Source organism: Trachemys scripta, chromosome 4 (assembly GCF_013100865.1).
Source record: "Trachemys scripta elegans isolate TJP31775 chromosome 4, CAS_Tse_1.0, whole genome shotgun sequence".
NCBI lineage: Eukaryota > Metazoa > Chordata > Testudines > Emydidae > Trachemys > Trachemys scripta.
Genome location: NC_048301.1, coordinates 104,055,701 through 104,072,329, shown reverse-complemented (window position 1 = coordinate 104,072,329; position 16,629 = coordinate 104,055,701). Strand labels below are relative to the sequence as shown.

The following is a 16,629-nucleotide window of genomic DNA, read 5'->3' as shown; positions in this document are numbered from 1 at the left end:
TCCCACAGCCCCAGCACCTTCTTTACCTCAGGGCCTCAGCATGTCAATCCTAGCAGTCAGCCAGGAGCTCCGTCTCACTCCCCGGTTCCCTGCCAGCAACTGCTCGGTCCACGGTGGTAGTTTCTGTCCACCTGCTAGGAACCAGTCTTCCCTCCTTATGCTCCAGGCAGTGACTAACCCTGCTCTGACCTGTGGCTCTTCTTATATGGGCCTGTTGGGCCCAGATTGACTGCCTCACACAGCCTCTCTCCTATTGGCTGCTTCCCACACAGCCTCCCTAGGAGTCTATTAACCCCCTACATGCCAGTGTGGGGCGGATGCCCCATCACATACCCTCACCCTCAAGCCTGCAACCCTTGGGGGTAGAGATGCCTCCTGCCCTGCACCTGCCTGAGCTGCACCCACAGGTTATCCCTTTCTTGCTCTACTCCCCGCAAGAGGAAACACATATTTTCCTTCTCTTCTTCAGCATACCGGGCCTAGTCCTTTTGGAACTCTGAGTTCCTCTCTGTTATTTGCAGGGCCTCCTTGGATCTCTGCAGAGTCTGCTCGGTAGCTACCAGTCTCCCCTGTAGCTCTTTTTATCTGCCACCCAGATCTCCAAGCACCCTCTCCTCTAGGGTCTGAGTTCCTACCACAGCCTGTTTTGCTTCAGTGCGGTTCCCTTATCTGTCTGGGCCCTCTCTGTCCCAGTCATCTTATCTACTACCTCTTTATCCTTCCTTGCTGAGTGTGGGAGATGACTCCTTACCAGGGACACATGTGGATGGGCGAAGGGGGCTGCAGGGACACATGGGGACGGGGCAGATATGCCTGACTGATTGGAAGAGGCCAGGGTCTGCATGGGTGAGGCTCCCCTACTCCCTAACAATCGCCCCCCCTCAAAAATACTGTTCTTCAAGTGCTTGCTCAAGTCCATTCCATATTGGGGGTGCATGTGCTCGCCACATGTACTGGTGCCAGAAGTTTTTCCATTGGCAGTATCCATAGGGAACTGGTTCTGGTGCCCTCTGGAGTGGCACCTGCATGGTGCGGTATAAGGGGCGCCGCCGGCTTCCCCCACCCTCAGTTCCTTCTTGCCTCCAGTGACGGTGCTGGAATGTCTGCTGCTTCGGCTAGCGCTGTTCTGTTCTCTGTTCTTGTGAATTTTGAAAACCTGTAATATAGTTGTATATAGTTAGTAGTTTATTAGTTACCCTTAGTAGTCGTTCTCGAACTCCTGGTTAGTCCCGGATGGGACCCGGGCGGGGCATGCCCTGGTCCCCAGGCTTTACGCTGTGCGATCGCTGCAAACAGCCTATGCGCATCAACAATCCACATACCAGCTGCCTAAGGTGCTTAAGTGAAGGGCACATAAGTGACAAGTGCCGTATCTGCAAGTCCTTTAAACGTAGGACGAAGAAGGAGCACGATATCCGTCTAAGAGAGCTCCTAATGGAGTCGGCACTCACTCCGTCACCGGAGCAGCGGTCCGACTCAACACTGAGCACTGCGGCCTCTGCGCATAGCAGGCTGCATAGCAGCCTCCAACTGTCCTTGATTAGTAGAGGCAGAAGTCATCTCCCCTCAGTCCCTGTGCCACGGTGAATTTGCCCCTTTCTATCCCCCCCCCCTTTCTGCCTAGGGCTGGAGCATTTTTGATTAATATACTCAGTCTACAGCAGACCCTACCCCACCATAACAATTTGGGCTGTCATTCAATTGAGAGAGGAAGGATGATCTATTGGTTAAAGTGCTAACCTAAGACATGGGAGATCTGACTTCTATCTCCTGCTCTATCTCTGACTTCCCTATGTGACCTTGGGCAAGTTGCTTAGTCTCTCTGAGCCTGAGTTCCCTATCTCACAGACAGGGATAATATCCTTCCCTACTCGCAGGAGTGTTGTGAGAATAAATACATTAAAGATTGGGAGGTGCTCAAACATTACACACTGATGGGGACAATAGAGGTCCATAGAACTGTGGCATTTGCGAGTTCCAAAAGCGAATTTTGGAAATAATAATGAGCTCAGATCTCTAAAGTTCATGCTTCAAGCCAAACTTCAAAGGGCACCATCGACTCATATTTGGCCCAAAGTTTTTCTAAAACATAAGGCCAATAGAAATGTTTCCCTAATTTTCTTTTAAATAATTGCAGTGTAAACAGATCTGTTTAAACAGAAGCCCGTTCCCCTTCAGTATTTGTAACCCAAGCATTGCAGTGCGGTGCTAGTGCATGGGAACCTAACATTGAAGCTGCCTATAAACAAAAGTGAAAACTTGTTTCATTAATTTTCATTGTTCAAGCTGAGAGAAATGCCAGAAATAAATGACAAGTATGTCTAGTGACAAGAAAATTGGCTTTTAAAATCCTTTCTGAGTTAATATTCTAGGTCGTTGTTTATAACTTAAGGAAAGAAACTTGACTTTTTGACAGTGCACGACTTTCATATTTGACAGTGTCCCTTTAAAATAAAAAAACCAAGAAAGGCTTTATCCTGCAAGATGCTGAGTGCTTTCAAACTCCCACTGGACTCAAAAGGAGTTCAGGGCACTCAGCATGTGAAAGGAGGAGCACAGTGCTTTGCAGGACCTAGCCCCAAATTAGTTTGAGATAGATTGTTCCTAGCCCTGTGCAGTAGAGACAGGCTCAGCCCAAGACATCTCAGGACTTTGGCAAAGTTCAGATCTGATCTCAGACTTTGTCACTAGGGCCTGTTGCTAATTGGAAATAAATCCAACCTAATGTTCTCAAACAATATAATCTGCCACAGCATCTGTGTAAACCAGCGTGGCTGGGGTTTTCAGAGGGGCCTAACTCCCACTGAAAGTCAGTGTACTGGGGGAACTAAGCAGTAGGCTTAATTTAGTAGCAATGAAATTTCATTAACAAAACATATTAGCAATAATTGGTGCCTGTGCATCAGTCAGCGTCGCTCAGAGGAAAGGGCTTAATGCAAGAATTATGGGTAAAATTCTACGATCTGTACTATGCAGGTTGTCAGATTAGGTGATCATAATGGTCCTATGGTGCAATCGTTTTTAAATTTGTGTCATTCTCGATCCTTCGTTTTACTATAGACATTTCATTTAAGACATTTGTTTCACATAATTTAACAGAATTTATTCTACAGTTTATGTCTTGTTTAAATCAGATTATTAGATTGCAGAAGAGGTTTTATCACTGAACTGAAAATGGGTGCAGGTTTTATGAAGCGCTTTATGAAACCTTTGTAAAACGGGGGTTTCATGAAAAACAAATGTGAATTTGGATATGAATTTGGGATACGGTGCCAGATCATCGGAGATTTGAGGTTTGGGAAACTGGTATTTATTTGTTTTACACCCAACCAAATCCCAGATGGGCAGCATCTAAATCAGGGAAGGTGGTAATCTGTAGATTAACAGAGTTTTGTTAACACTCTGTGAATGTTGATCAATTAAACAAAAGGACAGTGATTTCACATTGGCTTGTATGTAATAGTCACAAGCACAGAATGCTTCCACTGTGTTCCAGAGCGAAGCCTGACAGGCTACAGGGAACCCTCTGTGCCTGGAAGCAGGATTAGAATAGGAGAAGGTGTATTCTTGTGATCTGTACAGGAAAGCTCCTCATGTATGAAACTTTCCTGTTCTCTTTAGTGCAATTCCATTTTGCTGGGGTATAATGAATGAGATGATTGCTCAAAAGGTGTATCTGTCTTTAGAGTTTACAGAAGATCTGAAAATACATAGATAGTTTAAAACTGTTTGTTTCTTCCAGATTTGGTATCTTGTGAAAACCCATCCGGATCCCCCCTTTCCCCTACCAGAGGACAGGCGTCAGTCTGTGAGCCGCCAGCCTTCATTCACATACTCAGAGTGGACAGAGGATAAAAATGAGGATGATTTTCTAGATTTCGATCCAGTGCCAGAGACGCCGGTCTTTGACTGTGTGATGGACATCAAAGCAGAGACAGATCCAGCGACTCTGACAGTTAAATCAGTGGGATTGCAAGAAAGGTAGGATAGTTCTGACGGAGAGCAAGGCATTTGGCACAAGTTATGTAGAGTTTAGAAGTTCTGAATGGACCAAATTGGTAGTTTCACTGCATTAAATTAATGTATTTTGTTTTAAAACATCAGTTCTAGACTGAATGGTTATTTAATTTGCTCTTTGTTTCCAGGACAGTCACAACTATGAGATATATAATGACTTTTTGTTTTATCATTAACAACTTTCAGTACACATGTTGCCAAATCTCATTCGTAATCTGTGTTTGTTGCCTTTAGAAAACCTATTTGTATTTGGTCAGCCTCTTATTTTTATCTGTATGTTTATTTTGTTTAGATTCTGAAAATGGTAACTGTATATTATAAAATTTCTTTGATCCTGATATAAGGCCCTCTGTCATCTTTTCTACTGAAAGGCTCTCCCATACTTTATTTCTTCATTTATTTCTTCATTGTTGTCGGACTGGTCTTTTCCAAAAATAAATTGTCACATATCTGGCTACTAGTAGTAATTGTTTTATAAATGGGCCATTCCCCAAGTCAGTAACCTTCTTTGGATTGTAAGCTAATAGACCCACTATGGATTAACTTACTCCTTGCACCAGCTGGGGAAGTTGTGTTTCTGCTAGAGGGGATTCACGCCTGAGGAAGGGCAACTTTATAGTGGAAGGAAGGAGGAGTATATGTCAGACAGCAACCGGTCCAGCGGGGTTCGATTTATCACGTCTAGTCTAGATGCAATAAATCGGCTGCCAAGCGCTCTCCTGTCGACTCCTGTACTCCACCAGGGCGAGAGGTGCAGGCAACAGGACAGTATCAGCCATCGACTTACCGCAGTGAGGACACTGCGGTAAGTAGATCTAAGTACTCGACTTCAGCTACGTTATTCACATCAGTCACACCATCATATGTCATTATATAATGCCTGCATCTAAAACTTTCACTACATGCGTCTGAAGAAGTGAGGTTTTTTTTACCCATGAAAGCTTATGCCAAATAAATCTGTTAGTCTTTAAGGTGCCACCGGACTCCTTGTTGTTGTTTTTTAACTTAGATCGATTTCCCCCTTCCTCCCCTCACCTGCCCCTTCCCCCCCCAGTGTAGACCAGGTCATAGTCTGACTAGTTGCTTGAGGTCTGTCTACAGTAGAAAAATTACCCATTCCTGACCAGTGGGAGTCAGCAACAAGTGCAGTGAACTAGTGTTGCACATTTGTCTATGCCTAAACTGCTAAACTGTCTTAGCACATTCAGCTGCACCTATTGCTGATAACTGTTGTCAGGAATGTCAGTTGTTTCTAGTTTAGACAAGGTCTGAGAGTTCCAAAATCTTAATTGCACCCTCAAAAGCACCATTGTCTCAAGGAAAGCAGATAAAGGCCAAATGGAAAGACATGTTTTAATTAACGCAGAGTGTTTCACATAGCCTTCATAACTGATGTCTTCACCTGGGGCTGTGTTTTGCAGGAGAGGTTCAAATGTTTCACTCACGCTGGACATGTGTACCCCAGGCTGTTCTGAGCAAGTTTTCGGCTATGTCATGTCACCAAGAGAACAATCGGCCCGAGAATACCTACAAACGGCATCGAACATTCTTACCGCAGAGGAGCTACACAAGAAAGCATTAGACCCTTTCATACTCCAGACAGAGTTTTTTGTGAGTATTTTGACTTCTCAAGTTGAGAGAAGAGTTTGTGGCATCTGAAAAATGGGACATTGCCACCTCCTGTGACTCTCACTGGAATAAATAAATACACACTCCAGTTCCTTCAGTGAAGCACTTTATTAAATCCCCAAATTTGTTACACTTGGAAATGACTGAATTTGAAGGCTTTCAGCTATCTTTTCATTTGCAGACTACAGTCCTTGTCCTGGTAATGAAGATCTAGCTTTGTTTTCAGAAGGCTTTTTCTCAGCATGTTACTTCTTAACAAAAATTTCACAGTTTTGCCCTAGACTAAAGAAAAAGAGTCAAATTTGCTTTGGGTTTAACTATTGAATCCCAGTGGGTTACACCAGGCTAGTATATCCACTTTCCTGGTGGATACTCTGTACAGAGCTGCTCTTCTGAATTGTCTGAAAGTTATCAGAGGGTGAAACAAATGGTGTTTGTCCCGCTTAACAAATGCCACAGAGAATTTGCACTAACTGTCCTCGTCATCCACTTAGGAAAATGTTCATTAGATATTAGCTGCTTTTTCAGTTGACAGTATGAATCTGAAAGTATCTTTCCCTCACTTCATGTATCCACTTTTATTTTTGGGGAAGCATTCTGACTCTGCTTTTGGTGGAAATACAAGCATCATATACAAGTAAAATTGGATTTTTTGAGCAGCTTTGTGAAAAGGCTGGCTACGTTTAATTGCAGTTAGCACAATGGCTTTTCAGTTGCTCTGCTCTTTATCCAAGCTTCTGTCCTAACTGCTTGATTCTCCACTGTCATGCAACTTGTCATTTGTACCTGGGCAAAGTGAGTGCAAAAGGATAGTACGAGTGTGAGTGAGTGGAGAATTCTGATTTAACAGTGTGTTATGCCCACTTTGCACGAGTGAAAATGACTGTGCAGCATGCTAAGCAACAGAGAATCGGGCCCTTTGCTTCATCCTCACCCAACTTCATGCCTCTTTTCATGCCAGGGTCTTTCAGAGCACGCAGGTGGGAACCGCCTAAGTTAATGCTGACCCAGTCTGCATTCTCTTAAGCATGGAATCCCAGTAGAGTGGCAGGAGGATAATGTTTTGCATAGCTGCCGCCCCCAGAGCCCACCTACTTCCTGACCTGACAGAGAACCTTTTATGGAGCAGAAAAAAGAATGGAACAACACCTCAGAATACTCCCTTTCCATTTCCCCCCACCTGCAACTGCTGGGCTTTCTTCCCTTTCAGAGGAAGAGAAGACATTTTGAGGCATAGTTTTCAAACAGAAGGCCAGACCCTTGTTGTCCTTACCCATTTTTTACTCAGTTTTCCTTCAGTCCCACATTCCCTTTTGAGGAAGCACTGAGGAAAAGCTCATTAAAGACCTTAAGATTTGGCCATCAGAAAGTGCCCAAAAGTGATAGGCTAAAGAAAACAGGAGACAGTCAAAGCATCTGTTAAAGGAAAACCATCAAGCCAAATCTACTTTGTGACTCATCACTGATTCCTTGGTGGCTGTGAGTAATGGAACCAGTTATCACATTACCCTGGGGGAGGAGCATGGTTGTCCCTACTGAGGCCAAGTCTTCATGTAGTTATACCCATACAAAAACTATGTGGGTAAGAGGTGTGATTATTTTACCAGTATAGTTTATACCATTACAACCCTTGATATGGATGTAATTATGCTGGTATGAAAATGCCTTATACATAATATGATATAATGTCCTTATACCTTTCCCATATGGGAATAATTGGTATAAGCACCATAATATTGATATAGCTGTGTCTACACTAGAAGAGTGGGGTCTCTTTAACTATGCCAGTATAATTAAAGCAATTAAACTTTTGTGTGTAGACAAATCCTGACTGTTTAAAAATGAAACATTTAATAATGGACAGTGCTGGTTTAGAGGAAGGTAGTTATTGAGATGCATCTTTGCTGAGGAAGTGCCTGAGCTGGCTACTGTAGTCAAGCTGGGCAAGTCAAGAGTGAGTTGTTATAGCCCAGGGGTCAGCAACATTCGGCATGCGGTTCGCCGTCCCAGGCCAATGGGGGTGGCGAGAAGCCGCAGCCAGCACATCGCTCGCCCGCGCCGCTTCCCGCCGCCCCCATTGGCCCGGGACGGCGAACCGCGGCCAGTGGGGGCCACGATCGGCCGAACCTGCCGCGTCAGCAGGTAAATAAAACTGGCCCAGCCCGCCAGGGTGCTGGCCCAGCCCGCCAGGGTGCTTACCCTGGTGAGCTGCGTGCCGAACGTTGCCTACCCCTGTTGTAGCCCATGTGACCAGCCCTATATTACAGGCTAGTAAAGTGATATTAAAACTAGTCAAAAATGGACTTTATTTTCTGTGGGGCAAAAATTGAATTTTTTCCCATAAAATGTTTTGTCAGAAAAAGATTTATATGCAAAAATGATGACCAGCTCTAGTTAAAATAAACCCTGAACTTGCTACGCCATGTGCTCTGCCTGTCTCTTACTCACATGGCTAGAAATGCTCAACTTCATGGTGGAGAAAGCATCAAGTTGTGTGTACACTTCGAAGGGAAAGTCAAGAGCAATACCTGCTGGTCCGAGTGCTGAATGGCTTAGAGCTTGTGTTACTACGATGATGGGAGAGTTTCTTCTGTTGGCGTAGTTAATCCAGCTCCCCGAGAGCTATCTACATGAGGTGTTAGGTTGGTATAACTACGTTGCTTCAGGGTGTGGAATGTTCACACCCTTGAGTGACATAGTTATGCCAATATAGCTCTGTAGTATAGGCTTGGCCTTAGTTTTTTCTCACGCAAGCAAATGCCCCTTGACTTTAGCAAGAGTTTGCTGGAGTACTGAGTGAGTAAAACCTGAGGAAGAACCTCAGGGTCTGGCTCAAGGAGAGTTATGAATGACTAAATACTAAGTAAAACCCAAGGAAAGACCCTTTGGATTTTGCCCTCAACAGTACACCTGAAAAAGGTGGAAATTAGCTCCAAGAAATGTTGTATAACAATTTATTGTTTGTTAAGCCCCAAAAGTGTGCTCAGTGCTATACAAGACACACAATGCCTATAGCTTTTGTCCCAAAGAGATTAGAATCTAGCCCAGAAAACAGAGAAGCACTGAGGGGACTAGAGGAAGAAATAGCATGGGGTGGGAGTAGATTTGGAATTGCTATTCTTACTTCTTTATCATCGTTTGTGGTCCTTCCTGTGGATATCACAGATGAGGATATTCAGTGCAGAGATGGGGTGGAGGGTGTCATGATGAAACGGGAAGAGAACACTTCATTGATAATGGCTACCATCTTGGCTGACACACCAGAGATAGTGTGGAAAAAATCATGGGGACTGGAAGGAGAGAGAGAAATGAATGAGATTGCATGAATGGCATCATCAGCAGAGCAGAGGTGGATAGGAGTGGGGAATGGATGTAGTAAGAGACAAATGAGTGGTGTCATCCAGAGTGGAATTTTATAGGGCCTTCAGAAGGCAAGGACAAGAAGCTTAACCTTGGTGCAGCATACAAGTGGTGGGATTTAGTGAAAGGTTTTGCACGGTTGGGTGACCATCAATCTGACTAGCAAGGAAGGTCGTTCGAGCAGCTGCATTTTGATTAGTAGTATGGGCATCCAGGAGGCTAGAGAAAAGGAGGTGGTAAGAATAAAGGTGGGAGATAATCAGGGCGAGGACAAGTGTGTCCTATTGGAACAAAAAAGGGGTTTAATTCCTTTTCCATGCTTGAGGAAAATTGTTATCAACCATGAGTTACAAGTTGTCAATTTTTCCTTTCATTTGACAGATTAAGAGGGTGTTGACTGTAATAGGGATTGGGGAGACAGAAAGTGTGATTATTTTTCTTTCTGTCTTTTACAGCTAATTCTTGGATACATTATAAACAGAATTCTAGCTAATAAAACTGGCTGCAAGAAGAGACCCTGGGTCAATTGCATTACCAGTTCTAACTTGCTCATCTGTCAAAGTAAACACCTAGACCTCTGCATTCAGTTCCCTATGGGACCCACTAGGAACTGATTTATGAGGACTTTTTTTCAAAATTAAATTGAATAAAAACATATAAAAATGTGGCCTTTCTGGCATATTCTGGGACATCATCTCCTCAAAATCACTGATGATAAGGGACAGGGAAAGCAAGGAAAACACATGGCTAAATACAAAATAATTAGGTAAAGCAAAGATTAGCAAAACTGCATATGCAAAGTAGCATCCACCACAAAATATGACCTCCATTCTAGCAATTTATTTTTTTGGTTGGGTGCTTGCTAAGGTGGAAGATTACTAATGCTTTTTCCACCATGAATTTGGGTAAGAGGCAGGCTAAGAGCACCTGGAGTAGAAAACGCAGTGTTTAATTTTAACAATCTTCTACCTTTTGTTTACTCACAGAACATATTAAACACAGAACCAGAGCAAGCTCTGCCTTCATGCCTCTATCTCAGGGGTGGGCAAACTACGGCCCGGGGGCCACATCCGGCCCTCCAGATGTTTTAATCCGGCCCTGGAGCCCCTCTGGGGAGTGGGATCCTGGGCTTGCTCTGCTCCACGCAGCTCCTGGAAGCAGCGGCATGTCCCTCCTCAAGCTCCTACGTATAGGGGCAGCCGGGGGCTCCACACATTGCCCCTGCCCCAAGGGCTGCCCCCGCAGCTCCCATTGGCCAGTAGCAGCGGCCAATGGAAGCTGCAGGGGCAGCGAATGCAGACAGGGCAGCACACAGAGATGCCTGGCTGCACCTCCACGTAGCAGCTGGATGGGTACATGCCACTGCTTCTGGGAGCTGCTTGAGGTAAGCGCCGCCTGGAGCCTGCACCCTGACCCCCTCCTGCGGCCCGACCCCCTGCCCCAGCCCTGATATCCCTCCTGTCCTCGAACCCCTCGGTGCCAGCCCAGAGCATCCTCCTGCACCCCCAACCCCTCTCCCAGCCCCACTCCAGAGCCAGCACCCCCCAGCTGGAGCCCTCACCCCCTCCCGCACCCCAACTCCCAATTTTGTTAGCATTCATGCCCCACCATACAATTTCCATACCCAGATGTGGGCCTCGGGCCAAAAAGTTTGCCCACCCCTGCTCTATCCTGTTCTGAGGGGTGGAAATCAGGGTCTGAGGGGAGTTTCATCTCTGTGATCACATTCACTCCTTGTTCTCTCACCAAGCTCTGGTCTCTTTACGTGGCTACACATCCACTATGAATTGATCAACTAATTTCACATGCTGTAGCCCACTAAAGAGTAATCAAATGGCTCCTAATGAAACCAGCCTGAGCTCTGAGATTTGTATCTGTAATATAAATGTGAAAGGCTCCATAACCCAGTGCTAATTCTCTTGTTATTTCTCCCCATGGCTCTTTCTGATAAAGAAGTAGCCCTGTTAAAGCTCATTTAAGAAATTATTATTGTTATGTAATATTTATATCATGGGTAGAGCCCAAAGACCCCACTGAGGATCAGGGCCCTGCTCTGAAGAACTCACCCTCTAAGGGCCAGTTAGTGACTTGGCCTGCATACCTGTGTAAGGGAGTAAGAACCCATCCCCAACAGCCCTGTGTGAGCTATCTGGACCTTGGGTCTATTTGTGTAGGAGAGGTAGGTGCACACATAGTACCTACTTACTGTGCCCCCTCCCAGAGAAGGTGGATGGGAAGGGGCAAAAACCGGATGGTTCCTCATCTCCACCCCCCATCCCCATACTACCCAGCCAGTGCAGTTGAGCTGTGATCGGGGGTGTTGTAATTTGCAGAGGCAGGCCAGCAGCAAATTACTGCCCCGGTTTTAACAAGGAGGAAGAAGGGGGAGAATTGTGACTCAGAGGGGTGTGTCTGAAGTACTGTGCTTCCTGGGGTGATGCAGCTTACGCACCATCCTTGGCTTACATCTATGCCTCAAGTCACAATACGCTTCTAATAATATTAGGAGCTGAAATAGTGCCATACTGTGCACCACTCACAGAATTAGTCATCCGGAGCATTTTTTTATATTCATGATTTCAAAAAAGAAAACCATTGACACAAAAAGGAAACCATCAGTCATTCTTTGGTGGTAAATTGCTAGAACTACTATACCATATGTCTCAATTGACTTCATCTCTGCTACTCCTCCACAGTCAAGACGTAATGGTTTTTTTCCCCTTGTGAATCTATTAATATAATCTATTGCGCATCTTCCAACAGGAAATCCCAATGAACTTTGTTGATCCAAAGGAATATGATATTCCAGGATTAGTGCGGAAGAATCGCTACAAAACAATTCTCCCAAGTAAGTTCCAAACCTATTTTGTAATTCTGCAATTAGATGACGCAGTATTTAGTGAAGTCTCAGTATCCAGTATTTGCTTTGTTTCTTGCTTTTGATGGAATGCCTTTCACAAATCCTCTCCAGGATACTCCTGTAGGCTAAAGCTAACATTGAGCAAGGGCACCCATGTCCCATTTTCATTAGAGACTTAGGTGCTTAAGTCTTATTGAAAGCCAATGGGATTCAAGCTCCTAAGTCACTTCTGAAAATAGGAATTAAGCTCCTAAAGTATCTAGGTGCTTTTGAAAATTTTGCCCAAAATCTTGATGCCTTTATTCAGGTTTTACTTCATTTCCTCTGGTAAATTCCTGTTTAAGGGCTAAATTCTGACACCCTTACTCATGCTGAGCTCTATTTTGCTATCCAAGTGCTTCCTTTGAAACCAATGGGACTACTTGAGTCATAAGGTGCCACTCAATAAGCCTTATTTTAAAAGGTACTGGACACCTCAATTCTGACTTAATTCTTAATGAAGGCATTGGTCCATTGCCCTTTGAAGTCAATGACAAGATTCCCACTTACATCACTGTGTCCTGGATTGGGCCTAATGTGCCTCAGGATAAGGCCCCAAGTGAAAAATGAAGAAGGGTCTCAGGATTTGGCCCAGTCTCTTTAAGAAAATATAATACATCTTTCTTTTTTAAATGTAAGTTGCTTTATTACTTATAGCCAAGAATGGAAATTTTGAGAAACATTTTGCTTGGGATTGATTTTATAGCCATTATCGTTTTCCCCTCTGTCACTCTTAAAGATAGTTTGGAAAGTGATACAATTATAAGATGTCGTGTCTGAATATTAATGTTTTGACAGATCCTTCTCTTTTCTCTAAGCCATTATCAGATAGATGCTGCCATCAAGCTCTGTTGCAGCTTTGTTAGGGAAGCCCAAATGGTTCAGAGTGCTAGTTAGGCTCAGATAAGTATCCAGAAATTAGAATCTGATCAGCTATGCAAATCACGTTAGTCTACAAAACTGGAGTGGAAATCTGGCAAGAATAGGCTTTCTCCTGAAATCTCCAACTCTCAATCTTCCAGTCTTAGTCAGAAATCCCACGTAGATACCCCTTCTAGTGATGTTCTGACATTTCCAGCTGGGACCAGAAGGGTTAAAAACACTCAGCCAAACATTTCAGAACCTTCGTCCTAAAACATGCTAACGGTTGGGTGCCTTGTCATTTCTTTCAAGCTTTATGTTAGTTTGGACATTATAGCGATGATTTTCAGAAATGACTAGTGATTCTGAGTGCCTCCATTTGGGCATCCAAACTGATAGACCTTAAAGGAGCCTGATTTCCAAAGGTGGCTGTCCAGCACTTTTTTGAAGATTGGAGTTCTTTAAGGTGTCTCAAGTTAAACACTCAAAAATGGAAGCACACAAAATTACTAGCCACTTCGAAAATCTTGGCCTTTAGCTCTTAATCAGGTTCCTGTTCGCTTTTCCCCTGTGCATTCAGTAACTACTTGGTCATTCCTCAGCTAGTTCTCTTCATGCTAACTCCACTGTGGTCTTACAAAATCTGGTAATACTCATTTCCATTGCTGTGAGCCATCTAGATGGGAGGACTGGCTCCCACTCTAGACTGACTATAAATGTTAACAAGGAATTTATCCAGAGGAAATCAGACTTTTCCACTGACTGGAATAAAAATCAGGAATTTCAAAACCATCCATATCTATGAACCATAACCCAATGCCACTTGGTTGATGAGGATGGCAGGCTGCCACATGGGAAACCAAAGGACACACCATAATCACTTCTGTTGGAATTATTTAAGTTCTGGCCTCTGTCCCTCTACATGGAACACACCCAGTTCCATTGTAGGGTTGGGGAACTGGTACACCACACAGGGGTATTATGTACTCCCTTCCTGACATAAAGCTGTGCTCTTTAGCCATTCTCTTCACAGTACCATGGAGGAGAGAGTGTTGGGGGCAAGATGGGGTGGGCTGAAGAGGTGGCCAGTGGGTTCATGACTATGTGGATCTCCTGGCTCTTTAGTTTCCAGACTAACCAATCACAGCCTATGCTGTCTGTGTCACCAGGAGGGTCTTCCTAACTGTTCGCTTGCACCAAGCAATTATGGAAGGAATGGCTGACCATGTTACACAGCAAAACCTATGCTGTAGTGCTGATCTGTTTGCCAATGGCAGACTCAGCCAAATATGACCTCCAATCTACATTAGGGAGCAGCAGGCACTTCATTATAAAAGTGACATCGAAACCAAAAGTATACCCTGAAAATTAAAGAACAAACAAAAAACCTAAAATTCCCTACCCAGCTGTGTACTCCAGAAGTATTTGGGGCGGTTACCATTGAAAGGTAAGCAGGCACTTAACATAATGATTAGTTTACGTGCAACCCTAGAGTTAATTGTAGTCAGTGAGGAACATGATGATAGGCTCTAATTCAGTTAATTTATATTTCTTTTGTAGTAAATTTCTTTTGCAGCTTCCCAATTTTGTTGTTGGTGGTGGTGAAGATGGTTTTGGGGAGTCTTTTTAAGGGGTGAGGATGTGTTTAATTTTGGAGACGTGCCAAGCTAAGCAGATTAATTTGGCTGTTTCAGAAACTGTTAAATTTGCATGTTGACAAAAAATCTGAAACCTCTTCCCTTATGGAAAAGTCCCACAGAATTTAATAGAAAATTATCATTTTTCTATATTTTTTTGGATTATCTTGCAGAATGTAATAGAAAATTTTATCCTTGCTATGGAACGCCATAGATGGGTCAAAATCTAAAAAAGTAGGATATTATATATCATTCTCTTTCAGTCTTTTTGGTTCTAAGCAAAATTCCTAGGCAACCTTATTTAATTCTATAGAGCCATATTGCTTTCACTCCTTATTAAATTTTGTAAGACTTTTCAATAAGTATTATTGTTAGGGAGGCAGTGTGGCCTAGCAATAGAGTACTGCAATGGGCCTTGGGTGAGCTGGGTTCTATTCCTGGCTCTGCCACTAGAGCAAGTCACTTCATCTCTCCGGGCCTCAGTATCACTATCTGTAAAATGGCGCTAATGATACTAACCTACTTTGAGATCTACTGATGAAAATTTGTATCTGTGAACTAGGTATTATTCTTATCTGTCACTTTCATTTAAAAAAATCTCAGCCTGGTGAGATCCTACTACAAAACCTAATATAGGCTCAAAACACTCTTAGAAAAGACTCTAGAAAAATAACTAACATTGTTTTGCTTCTTTGTGGTGTAAGTGTATGACAGTATTTTAAAGGACACTGTCAACTTAGGCATGGTCTGCACACTGTTTTTGTACTGGTATAACTATTTCAGTTGGGGCTGGGGTGGGCAACCTGAGCCTGAGAAGGAGCCTGAATTTACCAATGTACATTGCCAAAGAGCCACAGTAATACATTAGGAGCCCCGCATCAGCTGCACCCCCTCCTCCTCTCCCCCCCCGCTCCCAGCACCTCCCACCCACCGGCAGCTCCGCTGATCAGTGCCTCCCCCTCCCTCCCCGCACCTCCCAATCAGCTGTTTTGTGGCATTCAGGAGGCTCTGGAGGGGAGTGGGAGGAACGAAGGCACGGCAGGCTCAGGGGAGGGGGCGGGAAGGGGTGGAGTGGGGGCAGGGCCTGTGGCAGAGCCAGGGGTTGGTCAGTGAGCGCGCACACACACACACCCCTGCACGTTGGAAAGTTGGCACCTGTAGCTCCAGCCCTGGAGTCGGTGCCTATACAAGGAGCCGCATATTAACTTCTGAAGAGCCGCATGTGACTCTGGAGCCACAGGTTGGCCACCCCTGAGTTAGGGTTGGGTTTTTATTGTTTGTTTGTTTTTGTTTTTTTACCAAAATAGTTATACCAGTATAACTCCTCCTGATGTGGATGCACTTACAGTGGTATAAAAGTGCTTGTGTTGATATGGCTTATTCCCCAATGAATAAGGTCTGGTCTACACTAGGAAATTAGGTCAGTATAACTCAGTGAAAAATCCAGTGAAAGCAACTTAACTCCTGGGATAGAGAGGACTACATTTATGGGAGAATTCTTCTGTCGACCTAGACACCACCTCTTGGGGAGGTGGATTTCCTATGCTGACAGGAGGGGTTCTCCTGAGGTGCTACAGCAGCACCCCTGCAGAGGGGCTGCTGTAGCGATTTATGTGTAGACAAGCCCTAAGATATATCAATATAACTGCATCCACTCTAGTGGGGGTTGTATAGCTTTAACTGTACCAGTATAGTGAAAATGGTGCAATTATTCTGTGTAAACAAGGCCTTAATATAAGGCCAAAAAATAAGGTTAGGGATAGAGTTTATAAAACCGAATGGGGCAAATCTTGAGGTCCTAACACAGTTTTTACTCAGTCCTTACTCAGGCAGAAAGCCACACTGAAGTCACTGCTTTTTAACACTGTTTGATAAATAATACTTTAATGCACGTAAAAATGAAATTAACGCAAAAGCAAGTTCCAGTAATTTCGTGGGCTTGCATACATTACATGAAATTTAATATCTCAAAGCTTAGACCTAGCCAGCCTAGTCCAACGCCAAGAATCATTCAAATGCTATTACAATTATAAATGATGAACTACCCCTCTACTTAGAGCAGTAATATTAATTCAGTAAGATAATTAATTTTGTTGCATGCAAATATCTGTTGATAGTTGCACACTGACAGTAAATGCAGTGATATAGACACACATTTCAATCAGAGACTCCCCAGTGCCCCCTTTAGAGCATCGCGGGTATCGGTTGTGGCTACTAATGAATATG

General features: G+C 44.0%; 1 protein-coding gene across 6 annotated transcripts in view; it reads left to right on the top strand.

Moving 5' to 3' along the window:
* LOC117877276 (tyrosine-protein phosphatase non-receptor type 5-like) overlaps positions 1-16,629 on the top strand; it is a 202,237-nt gene that overhangs the window by 100,335 nt on the left and 85,273 nt on the right. For all 6 annotated transcript variants that reach the window (XM_034770235.1, XM_034770233.1, XM_034770234.1 and 3 more), the window contains 3 exons: positions 3,743-3,981; positions 5,439-5,628; positions 11,770-11,854. In XM_034770235.1, the coding sequence (XP_034626126.1) occupies positions 3,743-3,981; positions 5,439-5,628; positions 11,770-11,854 (514 nt within the window). The remainder of the gene's footprint in view (positions 1-3,742; positions 3,982-5,438; positions 5,629-11,769; positions 11,855-16,629) is intronic.